Source organism: Orcinus orca, chromosome 7 (assembly GCF_937001465.1).
Source record: "Orcinus orca chromosome 7, mOrcOrc1.1, whole genome shotgun sequence".
Taxonomy (NCBI): Eukaryota; Metazoa; Chordata; class Mammalia; order Artiodactyla; family Delphinidae; genus Orcinus; species Orcinus orca.
In genome coordinates this window covers 94313261-94333245 of record NC_064565.1, presented here as the reverse complement: position 1 = coordinate 94333245, position 19985 = coordinate 94313261, and the positions used below count along the sequence as shown (strand labels likewise).

The window sequence follows — 19985 nt, the reverse complement described above, 5'->3', positions numbered from 1 at the left end:
CTGAACTTCCAGATAATGTACGTATTTGTTATAGCTTATCAAAAATCAACACTGCTGAGTAGACGGTACACCAAAATAATACAGTCAACTGCTCTTTCCTCATCCGTACATGATTTTCTTTTTGCTTTTCAGGTATTGCTGTGCTCTACTTACACCTCTATGATGTGTTTGGGGACCCTACGTACCTACAGAAGGCACATGACTATGTAAAGCAAAGTCTGAACTGTTTGACCAAGCATTCCATCACCTTCCTTTGTGGGGATGGGGGTCCCCTGGCAGTGGCTGCTGTGGTGCATCACAAGATGAACAATGAGAAGCGGGCAGAAGACTGCATCACCCGGTAATCATGTTTCTTTCTGAGAATTGTTATCTAAACATTATGCCTTAATTCTGTGTGTGTTAGCAAAAGAACACTTTATTGAATTTACTTTTCTCTCAGCAGTAAATCCTACTGCTGTCATTTGATCAATCACATTATTCCTGAGTTGTAGTTAAGGAACAACCATTATAATCCTTGTTTTATTGCAAGGTATAATGACACTGGGCTTCCCTGGTGGCGCAGTGGTTAAGAATTCGCCTGCCAAGGCCGGGGACACGGGTTTGAGCCCTGGTCCGGGAAGATCCCACATGCTGAGGAGCAACTAAGCCCATGTGCCACAACTACTGAGCCTGCGCTCTAGAGCCCACAAGCCACAACTACTGAAGCCCGCATGCCCTAGAGCCCATGCTCCGCAATAGAAGCCCGCAATGAGAAGCCCGCACACTGCAACCAAGAGTAGTTCCCACTCGCCACAACTAGAGAAAACCCACGTGCAGCAAGGAATACCCAACGCAGCCAAAAAATAAATTAATATTAAAAAATTTTTTTAAAAAAAGATATAATGACACTGAAATGTTCCAGATCAAACATCAGTTCCTTAGCATAAATGAGATCAAAAGCCTAATCATGTGATTACTAATCCAAGGTGCTATCCAGGATCAATAATTTGAAGAAACATGGTGCACGTGCTGCAGTGGGCTGAGAGAGGCCTCCAAAGGGAACAGAGTCAAAACTGCTTTGCTTACAGGCAAATGACATGCAAATCCAGATTTTCATTTTTAATGTAAATCAGGGCAACCCACTAGAATTTTGTGAATCATGAAGAATTATGAAACTTTTGTACAAATAAACTACAGTTTTTGCTTTAGTAGAGTTTATTGAACACGCTTTCAGAATTCTACTAAGAAATCTGGCTGCCATGCAACTCTTCATGCCGTGCTGTTAGGCTCCCCATAAGTATGCTAACATGCAGATAGTTGCAATTACAGCAGAGATTTCTTTGTTTTGTTGTTTAATAGACTTGACTTTTTAGAGCAGTTTTCAATTCACAGCAAAATTGAGAGGAAGGTACAGAGATTTCCCATACACCCTCTGACCCACACATGCATAGCCTCCCCTGTTATCAACATCCTCCACCAGAGTACACTTGCTGCAATCGATAAACCTGCATTGACACATCATAATCACCCAAAGTCTGTAGTTCACTCTTGGCATTGTACATTTCATGGGTTTGGATAAATGTGTAATGACATGTACCCAACATTATAGTATCATACAGAGTAGTTTCACTGCCCTCAAAATCTTCTGCACTCTGCCTATTAATCCCTTCTCTCTTCTTCCTAACCCCTAGCAACTATTGGTCTTTTTACTGTCTCCACAGTTTTGCCTTTTGCAGAATGTCACAGAGTTGGAATCGTATAGTATGTAGGCTTTTCAGATTGGCTTCTTTCACTTAGTAATATGCATTTAGATTTCTCCATGTCTTTTCATGGCTTGATAGCTCATTTTTTTTTTTAGAGCTGAACAATATTCCATTGTCTGGATGTACCACAGTTTATGTATTCATTCACCTACTGAAGGACACCTTAGTTTCTTCCAAGTTTCGGCAATTATAAACAAAGCTGTTAAAAACATCCATTCGCAGGTTTTTGTGTAGACATAAGTTTCCAGCTCTTTCTGGTAAATACCAAGGAGCGTGATTGCTGGATTGTATGGTAAGACTATGTTTAGTTTTAGGAGAAACTTACAAACTGTCTTCAAAAGTGGCTGTGCTATTTTGCATTCCCAGCAGCAGTGAATGAGAGTTCCTGTTGCTCCACATCTTTGGCAGCATTTGGTGTTGTCAGTGTTCCAGATTTTGGCCACTTTAATAGATGTGTACTCGTATCTCATTGTTAGCTTAATTTGCATTTCTCTGATGACATACCTCTCGGGGCATCTTTTCATATACTTATTTGCCATTTGTATATCTTCTTTGGTGAAGTGTCTGTTAAAGTTTAGCCCATTTTTTAAGTGGGTCTGGCAACATTTTAATTAGTGATCATCTCTGAGTTGACCATGGTTTTTGATTCCCACTATTCATTCTTATAAATTACTGTTAGAATAGCATTATCATTTCTGATTTTATTTGTTGAGGATCCCTCTGCTTTAGAGGTTCACAAGCTAGTCTCATTCAATGAATCACTCTTAACTTTCATAAAAATAAATTGTAGTGGCCTTTATAGTCTATTATTATAATGCCAGCCTCTCTCAAAATATGTACAGCCAAATAGTAATAGTTTGGTATGTGAAGAATGTTAATAGGTATTAAATGAAAACAAGAGTTGTGTATTCAGACACAGTGGGGAAACGCTAATTAAACAAAGTTACACATGTGCCTTTACTGACTGCTCAGAGTTTTCAGTAGCTTTTATACTTGGGGGAAACCCAGGGGACTCTAGGGAACAGAATTTGCCACGCTTGTCCTGTAGGCAGCCCTTTTTCCTCAGGACATCTTCAGGCCTGTGGTTCTAACACTCTTTGGGGAATAATACCATATATTAATACTGGTTTATTATAAAACACTCTTAAGAGAGTAAACTAAAATTTCTTTTTTTTTTGATACCTTGGTATTGAAGGTGTTTTTCTTATTTATATCTTTTTTATTACATTTCAACAGTATTTTATTTATAGACTTGCTAAGGTTAAAAATATAAAATGTGGATATATGATAGGAAATAGCCTGTTTGTGGATGCAGATTTAATTTTTTAGATTTCTAGAGTTCATGGCAGACCAGAAAGAAAAAAAGAATTATTTGTAAACTACTTTCACATCTCCTCCCTTTTAAGGGAAAAATTTCTAAGTCTTTTCAGTTCAACTTCAGGAAATCCAACATTACTTGATGTCATCAATTATTTAATAAACCTACTTACTTGTTTTACTTTCTACCTCACCTTTTTCCTCACATCACACAGCCCTTTTATATCACAGACACTCATATTCTCCGTGTGGTGTCTGTGTTGTGCTCTACTGCCAGCATAGTATTTCATCTTACCATTCCTGTATTTGCTTAATATAGTGGTCTTTCAGAATCATAATCTTGAGTTTTAGAAACCAAAAGGACCTTTGGGATTAATGAAAGTCTACTCCTTAGACAAACTGAAATCCAAAGAAATCAGTTTCCCTAAGGTAGGGGTTCTTCGCTTTGGAATTTTGAGAATCTTAGGGCTTCCAGAGGTATATAGAAAACCCCCAAACTGCATTCAACATGGAGAGAACATTTATTACACTTTTCTTGGAGGCGTCTGTGACTCCCCAAAAGGAGTGTGTGTGCATGTGTGTGCGATCATGTTCAAATTGTCCTGCAGTTGTCTGAAGCAAGTGTTGGGGAAGATAATAAATAGCACTAGTTCTTCCTACTGCTTGATTTATACTGTCTGTTTTCTCCCTTCCTTCTATATAGAGATAGCTGGTGTCACTACACAAATAAAGAGCATTGCCTGTTTTGTGCCCAGTTAAGTGACTATAGCATATAGCGTGCTTTGGGGCCAGCGCTTAGAGTGATGAACACTTTGGCTTTCTGGTCAGAAAATGTTATACCCTGTTTCTTTTGTAGTGTGATGAGTAAGAAAAGGACTTCTTTTTAAAAAGTTACAAACTTTTGATGACAAAAGGCAAAAACTCTCCCAGTAACACCCTGGGGAAATATTGCTAGGAGTAGAACAGAATTATCCTGTTTTTATATGTCTTTTTTCTTCCTTCAGTGACTTGCCTCTTCTAAAGATCAGTTGCTATTAATATCAACATAGCAAAACAAATAAATGAAGCTGCAATGATACGGGTTTGAGAGTTTCTGAAAACATATTAAATAACCATTTGATTGATAAATGCTGTCATTTCTTCATTTTATCTTAAGAATATAGCATGTAAAACATGGATTTAAAGTCCTGCTTTTAGTAATTGTCAGATCCAACTAATAAGTTTTATTTTTTATTTTTTTAGGGAACGTACCAACAGTTTTTTTCCTTTGTCTTTCTCTTTCTGACTTTGTTTTTAACGTTTATTGAAATATGGTTGATTTACAATATTGTGTTTCAGGTGTACAATAAAGTGATTCAGTTATATATATATAATATATATATTCTTTTTTAGAATCTTTTCTATTATAGGTTATTATAAGATATTGAGTACAGTTCCCTGTGCTACCTAGTAGGTCCTTGTTGATTATCTATTTTATATGTAGTAGGGTGTATATTTTGATCCCAAACTCCTAATTAATCCCTCCCCCCACCCTTTCCCCTTTGGTAACCATAAGTTTGTTTTCTCTGTCTGTGAGACTGTTTCTGTTTTGTAAATAAGTTCATTTTATCATTTTTTTTAATTCCATATATAAGTGATATCATATATTTGTCCTTCTCTGTCTGACTTACTTCATTTATAGTAATAATCTCTAGGTCCAGCCATGTTGCTGCAAATGGCATTATTTCATTCTTCTTTATGGCTGAGTAGTATTCCATTGTATATATATACCACATCTTCTTTATTCATTCATCTGTCACTGGACTCTTAGGTTGCTTGGTTGCTTCCATGTCTTGGCTATTGTAAATAGTGCACTATGAACACTGGGTTAGATACATGCAACTAATGAGTTTTAATGAATTTAAATACAGAAAAAATGGAATACTTCCTTCTTAAGTATTATTATAATGAGATGCACTGAACAATACTTTATTTTCGAGTATTTGAAAGGTACCTGCTATCAACTTCCCGGATGCAAATGTGTTTGGTTGCAAAATAATTGGTATGCTAGTTATATATCGCCACCTAGTGGTAATGCAGGTCATAGCATTAGCAAATAAAGGAATGGTGTTTTCTAATTCAGTGGTTCAAACACATTTTATTTAGGTGAGAACATCATTGGAGTTAATGCAATATGCAATAATTGTTTTTATTAACTCCCATAGAGCAGAGTTTGTTTAAAAAATTGATAGTCATTTCCCTCTTTGAATAGTTCTTTCAATACCCTTTACAAAAATCAAGAGTGCTTTTCTATCTCTAAATTCTATACAGTTTGATACATTTATATTAAAACTCGATAATAAATTCTTATGAAAACTCTGAGATGTTCATTCTGTTTACTACAACAGTTAAGTCTGTATCTAGTAACAGATTTTATTAAGTTCTTAACATTACTGAGCTGCCAGTTCTGGTGTGAGAAAAAAATAGAATTTTTCTTAATAAATGTTATTAAGTCATTTAAAAATATTAGGGGTATTGTTTGTGTGTGTGTGTGTGTGTGTGTAGTATTGAAGTAGAAATAAATGGTCCATAACCACCCAGATAACTCTGTTGGCACTGGGGGGAAAAAAAGTCAATCAAGGTATTACAAGCAAATTGAAAGCAACCTCTGACCACTGTGTCCCTATTCCTAACATAACCACTGTTCCACTGTGAGTTAAATGCCTGTGTTTGTAATAGAGAAAAATGCATGAGCCAACATTTGCATATTTAACCAATTTGATTGAGATGCCTCCATTTGTTGAGATATAATATGGACAAATTTAACTTTGTCAGTAACTGCAACCAGCCAGGCTTTTTCAAACCCCTCTTTCCTGTTGGGGAGTAAGTTCCCTTAAGGATGCTTTCATAACTTTTTCTCAGTCATTGTTTCATAACTGTAAGCCCTTTTTACTCACTAAAATCATCTCATTCTGCTTATTTAAACATGTCTTCTTCATTTTTAAGCCTAAGTGTTCCTCTCCCACCACAGGCTTGTGGAAGTGGGGAGGGAGGGGTTGGGAGAGGAGGATTGTTTTCTCTTTCACAAGTACCTTCCTTTCAGAGTTAGGACTCTCTACCTACTATGTATAGCCTGGTGGTAGCAATTGTTAGGTTTTTGTTTTCTTGTTTGTAGATATTGGTTGCCTCCAGAGATTAGAAGTAGGGGCTATATACACTCTCCGCTATCACCTTACCACTGAGTAAATGAAGGCACAAGCAGCTAACCAAACTCTACCAAATGTACAAACATTAGGAAGAAGACACACACACACACACACACACACACACACACACACACACACACACACACACACAGATTGGTCCTCTGCCCTGTTCTTGTGGCTCAGAGAAAGCCACATCATCCTTTGACCCTTCTTAGATCTTACTCATCAAACGGTGCTAGAGCCCGTACCATCTCCCAGATGTCCCACCCATCTTCACCACTCATTCCACCAATGAAATCCATTTTCTAACATTCCTTACTACACTTATTATCAAATCCTCTGGTGTAAATTTTGATAAAGTTATTTGAAGTGCCAAGTCTCTCTGAACGTTGATTCCTTACTAGACTACTTCAAATATAACCAATCACTCCAGGGATATGATTTTTGATACTTCAAATGCTTACTAACCATTCTTAGTATATAAAGTTAAATAATATACATACACAGGCATCGTTTATACGTAACTACTTTAAAAATACATTTTTAAATCAGAAGGGACCATTCATTTTATAGATGAGAAATTTAAAGTATAGAGATTAAATAGCATGTTTAGTGTCATAAACTACCCGGTGACAAGGTCATTTTTTTGGTAAGGCTAATGTCCTCTCATTACTACTCTTTTCCAGAAATTCCCTGACTCTACCCCCCATACTTTTATAGTATACCAATATCATTTTGTCCAGTTTCACAAAAAATTAAATTGTTTTAATAATTTAAATGGTCTCACATTGAATTTACAGAATAATTGAAGGATAATTGGGATGTGCTTTCAAAATTTCATGAAAAATGTATGTGATGAAAAATGTGATGAAAAATGTAGAATAGCAAGGACATTTTCCCTACCTATCATATTTCCTGCCCCCCCCCGACCAAAAAAAAAAAAGGTTCATTCTCAAAGTTCAGACTGCAAGTACAGTTGCGTCCCTGAGCTCTTATCCCGCTGTGAGCTCCACCTACTTTCTGGTTCCCTGGTACTTCCCTTGTTGGTTCTCTGGATAGAAATCTGAGGCTTTGGTTATCCTACTCAGGCACACACTTCCCATGAATGTGCCTGCATCTTGGGAGTCAAGTGATGGGGAGGCTAGAAGGAGAAGTGAGGCAATGGGCCTTCCCTCACCCCCTCACCCCTGGGACCACAGCCCCTCCAGTCAATGAGGACAGGTCCCTCCCTCAGAGTTTTGGCTCCTGTTGCCTTGGCTTCTGCTGCCACCATGAGATTGCTTGTGGCCTAGGGAGTGAAAGAACAGAAAAATGCAAATAAAGAAAAATGAGGTGTTTTACCCACTCTCTCTGATATTAAGAGTTCCCCTTCCTGGTCTTTCTTGAGATACAACTAAAGGGCTGGGGCTTCCCTGGTGGCGCAGTGGTTGAGAGTCCGCCTGCCGATGCAGGGGACACGGGTTCGTGCCCCGGTCCGGGAAGATCCCACGTGCCACGGAGCGGCTGGGCCCGTGAGCCATGGCCACTGAGCCTGCGCGCCGGGAGCCTGTGCTCCGCAACAGGAGAGGCCACAGCAGTGAGAGGCCCGCGTACCGCAAAAAAAAAACCTAAAGGGCTCTTGCCGGGACTGTCTCTGTCAGCACTTTGATGCCCACTTCCAGGTTTCAGGCGGCACTGAGTTCAGGCCAGGGAAATACCAGAGGGGAAAATGTGGTAAACTCACCACTGATTTGGCAGTACTTCGGATTCTGGTCATCCCCATTCTGCCAGCTACTGGTTAGTTTTCAGGGTTCTCAGTAGCAGCTTCACACATTCTCTCTAGGTTTTGGAGCTACACATACTGACTGGCAGAGGCAGGTTGGCATATGCTTAGTTACTCCACCTGACCTGGAACCAGAACCGAAAACAACTTTTTTTTTTTGAGAAGTTTAACTGAGTCTATCAATAGGGAGCTAATAAATTATAATACATTCATTCAGTGGAATACTGTACAACTGTGATAAAGAATGAGATCACTCTGTATGTAATGCTAAGGAATGGTTGTCGAGATGTATTGTTAAATAACAAAGCCACAAAACACTTGGGGAAATATGTTTATAAATAAGTATATGTATTCGTATATGTGCATACAATAGTTCTAGGAATATACAAGATACTGGTAATCATGGTTATTTCCAAAGAGAAGGAGTAATAGCTGGGAGACCAACTGATCCCTTTGTGCTGTCGGTATGTGCTGCCGTTTGTGGTAACTCAGGCTGCTATACAAACACTTCAGCTAGGCCAGATGACATATTTAAGAAATAAATCAAGCAAGGAGATAACTGGGGTGCAGCAGGCATTTCATTTTATGGAAATAGGCCCTTTGAGTGTTGCCTTAGTCCTTTCCTCAGACTGAATGTTATAATAGTCAGTGGGTCTTGGCTTCTCTGACCCCAACTGCTGGTCTCAGAGCATGCCTCCTTGAGGGGCTAGGGAGGCTGCAGGTGGTCCCAGCCACACTCATGTATTCCTTCATTCTTTGGACTTCTTATTTGTCAGTTCCATTGTGGGCTGAAGAAAAGAAATGTAGTTGATGGTTCATCTTTGAACCCTGATTATTACCCTTTGTGGTCTGGCCCAGCCCTCTTAGTATTTAAAGTATAACAATATATAGGTTATAATATGTAAGTATATTTAAATATTTATATTTTATATATTTTATTATTATATATTTAAAATAATATAATAATTCCATATGTGTGTATATATATAACTATATATATATTTGTGTGTGTTGTTTTAAACATATCATTTTTTAAGTATATATCTCTGCCTGGTCCCTTTTACATTATCTTAAGCATGTATTTTTATTCCCAGGCTAATTCACCTAAATAAGATTGATCCCCATGCTCCAAATGAAATGCTCTATGGACGAATGGGCTACATCTGTGCTCTTCTCTTTGTGAATAAGAACTTTGGAGTGGAAAAGATTCCTCAAAGCCATATTCAGCAGGTACTGCGTTTTTGTGCTTTTTGGAGTCTTTTTAGGATCCCACCTACTATCTGCCTAAACTATTGGTTTCGTTTCCCTGGTTGGCACATCCCAGGTAGCTGGAAGGTAAGGTGTATCTTAACCTCTGAAGGTCAGGCATGATCAGAGAACCAGCAGCTTCACTTGGAGTGCTGTTGGAAACTGTATAGAGAGGGACTTGGACTAAGAAGTCCAGCTGCTCCATTTGAGAGTTTAGAGGCCATTCAGAGGAAAATACGGGCCAGATTTCACCTCCAAGGTGCAGGTGTTCCTCTCGTATCTGAAGGAGCTTTGCTTTCCTTTGACAGGTGAATTCTTGTGAGCTGTAGTAGAAAGAGTTCAAAATCTTCCAGACTCTCCCTCTTTTAGGCAGAATAATCCCATGTGCTTCTCTGAGTACAGAAGCAAACTGTGCCCGTCCATGGCCATCAGGTGGTGTCGAATTTGCCATGGTCTCCAGTACCTCTTAGCAAAAAGTTCCTTGGCGCCATTCTCATTCTTTCCTTATTTCGGTCAATTTCTCCCTGCAGATTTGTGAAACAGTCTTAACCTCTGGAGAAGACCTAGCTAGAAAGAGAAACTTCACAGGAAGGACTCCACTGTTGTATGAATGGTACCAAGAATATTACGTGGGGGCCGCTCATGGCCTGGCAGGAATTTATTACTACCTGATGCAGGTAAGAGGGGATGATGATGGAGCTAGAATGTGATTCCTGCCTGTACTATCTAGGGTGAGAAGACAGGTGCTCCAGCTCTATTTTTTCATTCTGCCAACCACTGCATCACTCTCCTGGTAATCACCTGGCCTAGGTAAACAGGGACAGTGCTTGTGAAAGTGCATTTAAAGTGTGTAAACATAAAAGCCAGTGTGCTTTGAGATGATTGATTTGTAGGTGAGCACACTTGCCCACCTCACGCCGCTTGTGCAGACTAAAGTGTTTTGACCTATTCTTTTAGATGAAGTGCCTTCTGCTCTGCTCTTCTCTCAGCAGATGCCTTGAATTAGTATTATCCACACTATAAGGCACAACCCATTGAAACAAATTTCAGGAGTAAGAACAAAATCAGTAGAAAACAAAGGAGAATATGCTGCCTAAAGCTCAGTTAGAGAGCAAAACTAAGGAGCCTTTTCGGTGGATTTTGTGTAACTTACCTGAAAAATAGCTGAATATGCCATGCTCAACGGTTCTTCGGATCTAAAACTATTGGGGGACATCAGCCAAAGCCACATAGACTAAGGGCAAATAGAGTTTACTGCATCAAGCATAACCTGGAAAGGGAGGTCAGAAGAGGGCTTCTCATGAGAGCATCATTTCCAGGGGCTTGTTTAACTCTCCTTAAGGAGAAATCGGCACTTTGTGTAAGAATGAGAATTCATGGTAAAAGAATATTGAATTTTTAATGATGGTAAAGGTGCCCCCCTCAACTTCCCAAAGTACAATGTGGCATAAAGAAAAGTGTTTCATTGATATGTTCTACAAGAGTGGTTGGATATAAATACCAATAGCTGGTTGAGTAGCTATAATAATGCAAAATCAACATCAGACCTATCCTCTCCCTATAACTAAACAAGGACAACAAAGCTGAAAAACAGGGTTATTATTGCTTTTCAATGCAGAGTCACTGAATGTTAGTGGCAGTAGGAGACCAGCTCTTGTATTTATTCTGCACTTCTCAATTCAGAGTTTTATAATTAGGGGTTTTGACAATTCAGACTTAAATTCCTTTACTTTGCTGGCACACTCCCTTGTTGGCTCTCTATTTCCAGAAGTAAATATAGATTCTTGAAAGTTTTCGGGAAAGAAGAAAAACCTTGAAGTTTCAAGGTGAATTAGAATCACACATGTTAATGACTGGATGGCCTCATGACCTTTCTTTGAAGCAGATCATCAGGTGTCTTACCCTCTGCCTCCATGTGTTAGTTGTAGTAAGAAACCTGGAAACCCAAGTATTGAATTTTCCATTTGCACATAATTATCTATTTGAAATGATTTAATTTTTAATCCTAAAAGTACATTCTGGTAGGTGCCTATGTATCAACATAAAACATTATTTTTAGGCCATTTTGGATAACTTCTGCAAGTTTGAGGAGAATCCAGTCATTCAATTCTAGAGTTTTAAACTGAGCTTGAACAATATTCTTTGGGTAAAGTGAAATCTAAATGTGCCCTAAAGAACTTCGTTGCGTGTTCGGTATCTGTGAGCGCCTTATGGTCGGTATCTCCTCGTTCCCTGCTGCCTCTGCCTGTGCTTCACAGCACTGCCTCCCTCTCATCCCAGGTGCTCGCCCCCTGCCTGCCAAAGACAAGACTGAGTTTGTTGTTTAAAGAAGTGTGAGGTGCATTGAATTAAGACCAGGACCAAAAGGAGAAACTAAAAATTGTATCAAAAATGAAGGCTTGGGGGGCGGGTGGTTCCCTGGTGGCGCAGTGGTTGAGAGTCCGCCTGCCGATGCAGGGGACACGGGTTCGTGCCCCGGTCCCGGAGGATCCCACATGCTGCGGAGCGGCTGGGCCCGTGGGCCATGGCCGCTGGGCCTGCGCGTCCGGAGCCTGTGCTCCGCAACGGGAGAGACCACAACAGTGAGAGGTCTGCGTACCGCAAATAAATAAATAAATAAAATCACAAAAAAAAAAAAAAAAAATGAAGGCTCATATGCCATATGGCAACGAGTCCTATAAATCCATACATTGTTGTATCAAAATAATCCTTCATAAGTATCAGTCCCAAATCTTTTGCAGAAAGGCTTAATCTAGAGTCACACCAATGCGGGATCTAGATCCCAGGTCTCCCAACTTGTTAGCATCCTCTCCTATTGGAAATATCACCTATCACTTCTCTAAATGCAAGTTGTGCCTGGTTTGTCTAATGCATCTCTTTGTGGTCTTTAAAGTGTATTTAAGGTATCAGAACCTTAGGAAACTTCTCATACACTCACATTCTTAAGCATTGGCTTTGGAAAATTATTCATATGTATATAGATAACAATAAATATCGAAAAATAATACGTACATAAGGCTCCAAGTATTAACTGATAGCCTAATTTTAGTTTGGACCAATAGGTACAAAAACTGGATGGAATCCAGAACCTCTTAATGACTTTCAGTTCATTTTGGTCATGTTTCCCTTCTTATTTAAAACTCATCCCTGAGCCTTAGGAAGGTCTGTTTGTTTTCGCAGAACTGATAATTCCCTTTCTTGTTTTTAGCCCAGCCTTCAAGTGAGCCATGGGAAGTTACATAGTTTGGTCAAGCCCAGTGTAGACTATGTCTGCCAGCTGAAATTCCCTTCCGGCAATTACCCTCCATGTGTGGACGATACTCGGGATCTGCTAGTCCATTGGTGCCACGGTTCTCCTGGGGTAATCTACATGCTCATTCAGGCCTATAAGGTACCATGAATTTTCTCGTTTTTAGAAATAAATTGGAAAACATAATATAAAATTCTATAATTTAAATTAGTTTTCTGTATAATTTTTGAACAATATATAGACAAACCATTTGTTGGACCTAAAATCACTTTGCTGTATGGATTATAATTAATTTTCACAGTATCCATCTGTACCACAGCACACATTATTTCATAGAACAGGGGACTGCTTCACGGACAGGTAGAGGAGCCAAGATTAGCATCAGTGGCAGAGCCAAGATATATATCCCAGGAGCTCAATTAAAAATAGAAAGAATCTCCTTGGGCATTGCTGGTGGGATGTAAAATGGTAAAGCTACTGTAGAAAGCAGTTTGGCGGTTCCTCAAAAAATGAAACACAATTAACATATGATCCAGCAATTCCACTCCTAGGTATATATACCCAAAAGAAGTAGAAACAAGGTTTCAAACAGATACTTGTACAGCAGTGTTCCACAGCAGCATTATTCACAGTAGCCAGAAAGTAGAAACAATCCAAGTGTCCATCAACAGATGAATGGATGGACAAAATATGGTGGATACATACAATGGAATATTACTTAGCCATAAAAAAGAATTAACTTCTGATCCATGCTACAACATGCATGAACCTTGTAAACATTTATGCCAAGCGAAGTAAGCCATATCCAAAAGGACAAATACTGTAGGATTCCACTTATATGATGTGATGGTTAACATAAGGTATCTAGAACAGGCAAATTCATAGAGAGTACAATAAAAGTTACTAGGGGCTGGGAGGGTGAGAATTATTGCTTAATGGGTACGAAGTTTCTGTTTGGAATGTTGAAAAAATTATGGCAATAGATAATGGTGATGGTTATACAACATTGGGAATGTAATTAATACGACTGAATGGTCCACGTTAAATGATTAAGATGGTAAGTTTTATATCTGTATTTTACCATAATTTTAAAAATTCAAATATCACTTCTAAAAAGCATGCTATGACAGAGCCATAATCGAAGAAGAAAAGGTTTTTCTTTGAGGGGGAAAAAATGGAAGTAAACCAAGATATCTATGTTCATTGGTGCCCGTTCTACAAATTACAAATCTATAGACTCTAAATAGGGACTGGCATCTCATGGTCGAAGTAAGCGTTTAGTATATCAGATTTTGCCTTCAGGAAGTTAAATATAATGCACAAACTTTTAAACTGTCTTATTCTACTTCTCTACTGCAATGAGATATTAAAAATGTCAGGAATTCCCAAGGGGTCCAGTGGTTGGGACTCCATCCTTCCACTCTAGGGGGCACAGGTTCCATCCCTGGTCAGGGAACTAAGATGCCACAAGCCATGCAGTGTGACCAAAAGTAATAATAATAATAATAATAATAATATTTTTAAACCTTTGATCAAGATATAGGAGGCCACAATAGATTGTTAAGATGTATCTATTTTTCTGAAAAGTATAGTGTTTTATAATCAAATCAGTTTTTGTAATCAGTTTGATAAACAGTTTCTTCTCCAGTGTATAAAGAAACTTTCTAGTAGTGAAGGGTATCATTGTTACAGAAAAGACAGTGTTTATTCTTTGGAAATTGACTAACGATAACAGCAAGTTGCAAGTAAATAGGGCTACTTCACCAATAACACCCGCATATGCAAACATACATACATATAAAACTTACACCATGCAGACAAGGTCATGCCCAGTTATGTATTTAAAAACAAAAAAGAAAACTAGTGAATTCTTGTAATTTGTCCCCACCGATAAAGCACATCTCTCTGTCTCTGTATTCCTACCCTTTCTTGCCGAGGCACCTCCCTGTCTCCTCCCTTACCCTGTCTCCCTTTCTCTCCTATCAGGAAGGAAGGTCAGTGGAGGTTTCTTTTCTATCCCTTGTAATAAAACTATGTCCCTTGACTCTGCAGGTGTTCAAAGAGGAACGGTATCTCAATGATGCCTATCAGTGTGCTGATGTGATCTGGCAGTATGGCTTGCTGAAGAAGGGGTACGGGCTGTGCCACGGCGCTGCAGGGAATGCCTACGCCTTCCTGTCGCTGTACAACCTCACGCAGGACGCGAAGTACCTGTACAGGGCCTGTAAGGTAGGAGTCAGAACCGCCGAACAGAATGCACCTTTGCACAGGAGGCTGTAGAAGTGTCTCTAGTTAATCTGATTTAATTCATTTATTTTTTTAAACCATAAGTCTATAGAACAAACACAGTTTAAGAAAAACCTTCAAAAGCTATTCAGTTGGTCATTTGTAGAGATGTGGATGGACCTAGAGAGTGTCATACAGAGTGAAGTAAGTCAGAAAGAGAAAAGCAGATATCGTATAATAACGCATATATGTGGCATCTAGAAAAATGGTACAGACGATGGTATTTGCAAGGCAGAAATAGAGACACAGACGTAGAGAACAAATGTATGGGTACCAAGGGGGGAAGGGGGGGAGGAATTGGGAGACTGGAATTGACACATATACATTATTGATACTATGTATAAAATAGACAACTGATGGGAACATGCTGTATAGCACAGGGAACTCTACCTAATGCACTGTGGTAACCTAAATGGGAGGGAAGTCCAAAAGGGAGGGGATATCTGTATGTGTGTGGCTGATTCATTTTGTTGTGCGGTGGAGGCTAACACGACATTGTAAAGCAACCATACTCCAATAAAAATTTTTTAAAAAGGAAAAGAAAAGAAAATGAGAGAAGAGGGCATTGGTGGGGCAGTTCTATAAACAGGACTGCCTTAGTTGGTTATTTAGAACTTTGGACTACCCATGTGTCATTAAATGTTTTGCTGGGGAAGAAAAAAAATTTTAATCAAAAAATAAAAATTTAAAAAGCTATTCAGTTGAATTAGCTTTTTTTTTTTTTAAAGGACATAAATCTACTCAGCAGCATTTGTGGTGGGGTTGGAAGAGTGCTGGGAGATGTAAGGTGGTTTTGTTCCTTTCTTTCTTCTCTGATAACCTTGGAGATGGCTCAGACAGCTCATTAAATTCCTCCCATGCTTCATTCGTACTCTCTTTTAGACCGTCCATTTCTCTGCCTTGAAGATAGTTTTTGACTTTTCAGAGTCAATGTTAGAGACAATCTCTGTCAACTTTTAGGGGTCTCTAGAAGAAATCAATTCAGTAATTTAACTTGGTCTCATTTTCAGTTCGCTGAATGGTGCTTAGATTATGGAGAACACGGATGCAGAACACCAGACACCCCCTTCTCCCTCTTTGAAGGTATTTTTCAGACGTTACTTACTTGCCTTATAATATCAGCATCTGCTTCTCTGCTTAGTAATTAATGTATCTTAATTTGAGTTTTGTCAACAAATTAATTTCATAGTTATTTCTTAAACTGCTTCTTTATTTCCTAATACAATAACTCAGTATTAAAAATCAGTTTTTTTATGGACCACCATGGACCCAATAGTAGTAGTTATTATGGTGACTACTGTTTATGGAGCCAGGCACATGCTGGGCATTTTGCAGATGTTATCATAAATCATCGCAGCAAAAATATACATTATTCCTCATGTCACAGATGAGGTTCCTGAGGCTCAGACAGGTAAATGGGGCCATGGTGAAGGAGCTCACATATGGTAAATGGCAGGGCCATGCCTTGAACTTGTCTGGCTCCGCTTTCCCTCCTGTCTTCCACCTGGGTAAAGAGGCTGAGCCTCTCACTCGTGATCTTGTCTAACAAGCTGCAACATATATAAACAGGTGCCCACTTCATTTAAATCATTTAAGTTAATATCATAATGTCGTTTATGCCGCAAAATGAAGCCAGTCTATAATACATTCATCATTTGGTGTAATAACTTGTGCCTCTTTCTTTTCCTTCAGGAATGGCTGGAACAATTTATTTCTTGGCTGACCTCCTAGTGCCCAAGAAAGCCAGGTTTCCTGCATTTGAACTGTAAGAGGAAAGTCCCCCCAGTGCAACTCACTGCATGAGCCTTTCTGTATATCATACCTGGGCTAAAGCAACAATAGAGTCAAACTGTGTACTTGATTTAGTTGATTTTTTTTTTCAGAATATGTCTTTAATTCAGTTCCTTTTTTATTATTTACTTTTATTTTAAAATATCCAGGGAAATCTAAATTAACTTCAGTTTATCCTAAAGGGAGGACAGGTGATATATGTACAGTATTTTGAGGGCATATATGCATATATTTCAGAACTTGGAGGCAGTCGTATTCTTACTAAAGCTTATGAATATAACCGTCTGTTACAGTTATAAAAATGTTTAAAAAAACTAAATGTAGATAAATACATGCTTATCGCTGGATATTGACCTCCACCTCTTCCCTTTAGTATTTTTTTTTATGACAGTTTTATGACTTTGCTTTTCTCTAAGTGGTTGATAATGAAAGGGGACAAAAATATAACTATATGCTTCCAGGGCAAAAATTGCAAGAGTTGCCAACTGGGCTAGGGACCTAAACACCCTTTTTCAAATTCACAATGCTTATTTAAACTAGAGATAAACATACTTTCAAATTTGCCTCTTTTTGTTAGTAGAGCATCCAGGCTCTATAATCCAACATCTTTATCGAAAACTTCTGAAATGTGATGGTCATTGTATGAAAATTCTGATTTGAAAGTTATTTCAAGATAAGCTAACAAAACGTTTGTTTTCTCCAAATAAGCTAGTATGTTTTGGAACTACTTATGTATATTTGTTTCTTCTTTGGGATTAGTGTAAGATCGGGAAATGAGATTTCTGTGTGTAACTATATTATGACCTAGGATTTGAGTCCACCCTTTCTGACTGACCTTCTAAATTCTGATTTGTGTTTTACTTACTTTGCAATGACTATGCTTTATAAAGCGTTGGCTGCTTGGTACAAGCCATAAGATATTTTCCTTCCTATCTATCTAGATGTTGATCTTTTCACTAAATAGTAGAGCATTCTACTTGTTTAAAAAGGGGGGGAGGGCTGCTATATTGCAAAATCGCTAAGCTTTCCATAGAAATGCTGGTTCCTGAGAAGGTATTATCCAGTGATTATTCTTAGAACAAATGGCTTTTGTCCCTTTGCATAGCCTAGGCTTTAACACTCATCCATTTCTGAGCCCTCAGGATCGGGTACTGATAAGGTAGGTGAGGGAAGTGCTTCAAATTCTGTACAAGTGTTTTGACTCATCAGCTCCCATTCCTCCTCCTTCCATTGCTGACTTTCCCAGGCTTGTTTTGTCTTTTCTATGTATTTTGACTGATTTTGAAACATTTTGCCGCTTTTAAGAAAACAGGCTCTAAGAATTTTTAATGTGCCTATTTCACAGCTTTCTCGGTCACAAAAACATGCTATTTTTATTGGAACTTTGAACCAAATCCCCACTGAGTATATGTTGGTTCCTGTGGGTAGCAATCCCCTATTATTTTCCATTTAGCACCAAAACAGCTAATATTATTGGCAATTGCCTGACCCTTTAAAGGCTACTGACAGTAGGATCTAAAACACAGCCCACTGCTCAGTTCCCAGGATTAGCTTATTCCTCTGTGACTCATGCTAGTCAGGGACAACCTTGTGCCTCTCAGATTTTGAAGTGTTGCTGGCAAGCTGTGTGCAAGCTGTGCCTTTCTCGTGAGCATTTCACATGAACAGTGTCAGCATCCACAGGAAAGCTAACCTGCCTTTGGATGGGTGTCCAGCTTGAAAGAGTAGACCCCGTTTGGTTTAAATGTCTTACTATACTGTACCTGCACTTTTAGCTACTATAGTTACTAACCAAGGGAAAAAGAACAAAACACTTTCTCTTAACCAGAGGAGACTGATCACAGTGCTTCAGCAAACATCTTAATTAATTTAACCCCAGGAAGACATCAAGGCAGGGAGAAGAACATTTTGAATAAGATTCTTATTCCTATTTGGATCGCTGTTTAGCTACTGCCATCCCTTAACAAATTTATCAATGCAAACACAATTCAGTTTTCATTGTTTACTTTAGCTTTGTAAGTTATTAAACTGGCAGGATTTTATATTTGTGCCATTGTTTGTTTTATTTATGTTTAAGAGCTCAGAACGTTTGATAGGATTTTAAACTCGGGCAAAGGCTATAAAACTCAGACTAATACCCTAACACCATGGTAGAAACTGAAATTTTTACACTAGTTTCTTAGTTTTGAAAGGAAGAGGCATCATTTCAGTTCTATTTCTGTTACATCATTTTTCCCTCAGATATTTTTCTTTTTGTTAGAAAACAGAACAAGACGAAAAACTGCGCAAAATTGCTTCCCAGAAAACTCAGAAATATCTTTTATCTCCATGTAAAGACTAGGCAGTGAAACCTTAAAACCTTGTCAAGCAGTATTCATTTATCCTGTCGTGTGTTTCTATGAACGTCACGATCAGTTATTTACATCAATCCTATTGGTCCCATCAAGAAGTCAGTCTTTAATCCTTAGAGTCATTTGACTCTCTTTCATCTTTGATGTCACTTCCAATTATTTGGCATCAAAAGCCTTCACAGTAGGTAGAGTTTTAGGTAAAAGCGGCCGTTTTCTCTCTTATTACAACTTCCCCGCATAACTTGAGAGGTATACTTTGCTCATAAGTCCTCAGGTTAATTGGTGTCTAATCTTATAATGCCCTGCCTTCTCTTGACTGAGTTTGAAATACAAAACGTGAAGAGTAAACATTAATTCATCTACTCCTTTGGCTACTTGAACTCATCTATAATCCTTTGTTATCCATACTCAATTCTGACTTCACCGCTGCTCCCCCTAAATAGGTCAGAGCACCCCACTTCTGTATTGTTAAGCTGTAGAAGAACTGTTTCTCTCCTACAGGTACAAAACAAAGTAGGATATTCAGGGATCCTACGCCAATGTTATATTGCCATTTATTGGAAAGGGCTGGAATTGTATGTATTTCTGTGTTCCGTAAAGGATTTGACGTAACTGCATCTCAATAAAATTTTATTAGGACCATATATTGTCATGTGCTTCTTGTTTGCTTTGGTTTAAACTTAAGAAATATATTTCTTCAATGGCTTTTTCTTTATGCGCTCATTCCCTAGGGTTTGTCCCTGACTTTTTCTTCTTTGTTGGGTCAAACAAGATTTGAAGTACTTCATGAAGGTAAAAATTTATTAGAGGAAAATATTTAAAAATCTGATCATTATAGAATTAGGAAGAATCTACTAGGCTTCAAGCAAAGCAGTATATCAACCAGCTCACACATATGAGAATCCACTCTGAGGTTAGTAACTAAAGGTCTCATTCTAGAAATCGATTTCCCTGCTGACCAGTTCTGAAAGGAACTTTGACTAGAGGGGGAGATTAAATGGGGCATAATTATAAAGTGTATGTGCAGATGTTGGAAAGGAGTTCTGCTGAATC

At 38.5% G+C, this 19985-nt stretch overlaps 1 protein-coding gene across 3 annotated transcripts in view; it reads left to right on the top strand.

Annotated features, from left to right (window-relative positions):
* The window catches only part of LANCL1 (LanC like glutathione S-transferase 1), a 44361-nt gene extending 24787 nt beyond the window's left edge, over positions 1-19574 (top strand). For all 3 annotated transcript variants that reach the window (XM_004262766.4, XM_033428273.2, XM_049712108.1), the window contains 7 exons: positions 133-340; positions 9101-9236; positions 9785-9931; positions 12463-12645; positions 14557-14733; positions 15801-15873; positions 16483-19574. In XM_004262766.4, coding sequence (XP_004262814.1) covers positions 133-340; positions 9101-9236; positions 9785-9931; positions 12463-12645; positions 14557-14733; positions 15801-15873; positions 16483-16559 — 1001 coding nt within the window. In that variant the 3' untranslated portion in view covers positions 16560-19574. The remainder of the gene's footprint in view (positions 1-132; positions 341-9100; positions 9237-9784; positions 9932-12462; positions 12646-14556; positions 14734-15800; positions 15874-16482) is intronic.
* Positions 19575-19985: the final 411 nt, after the last annotated feature.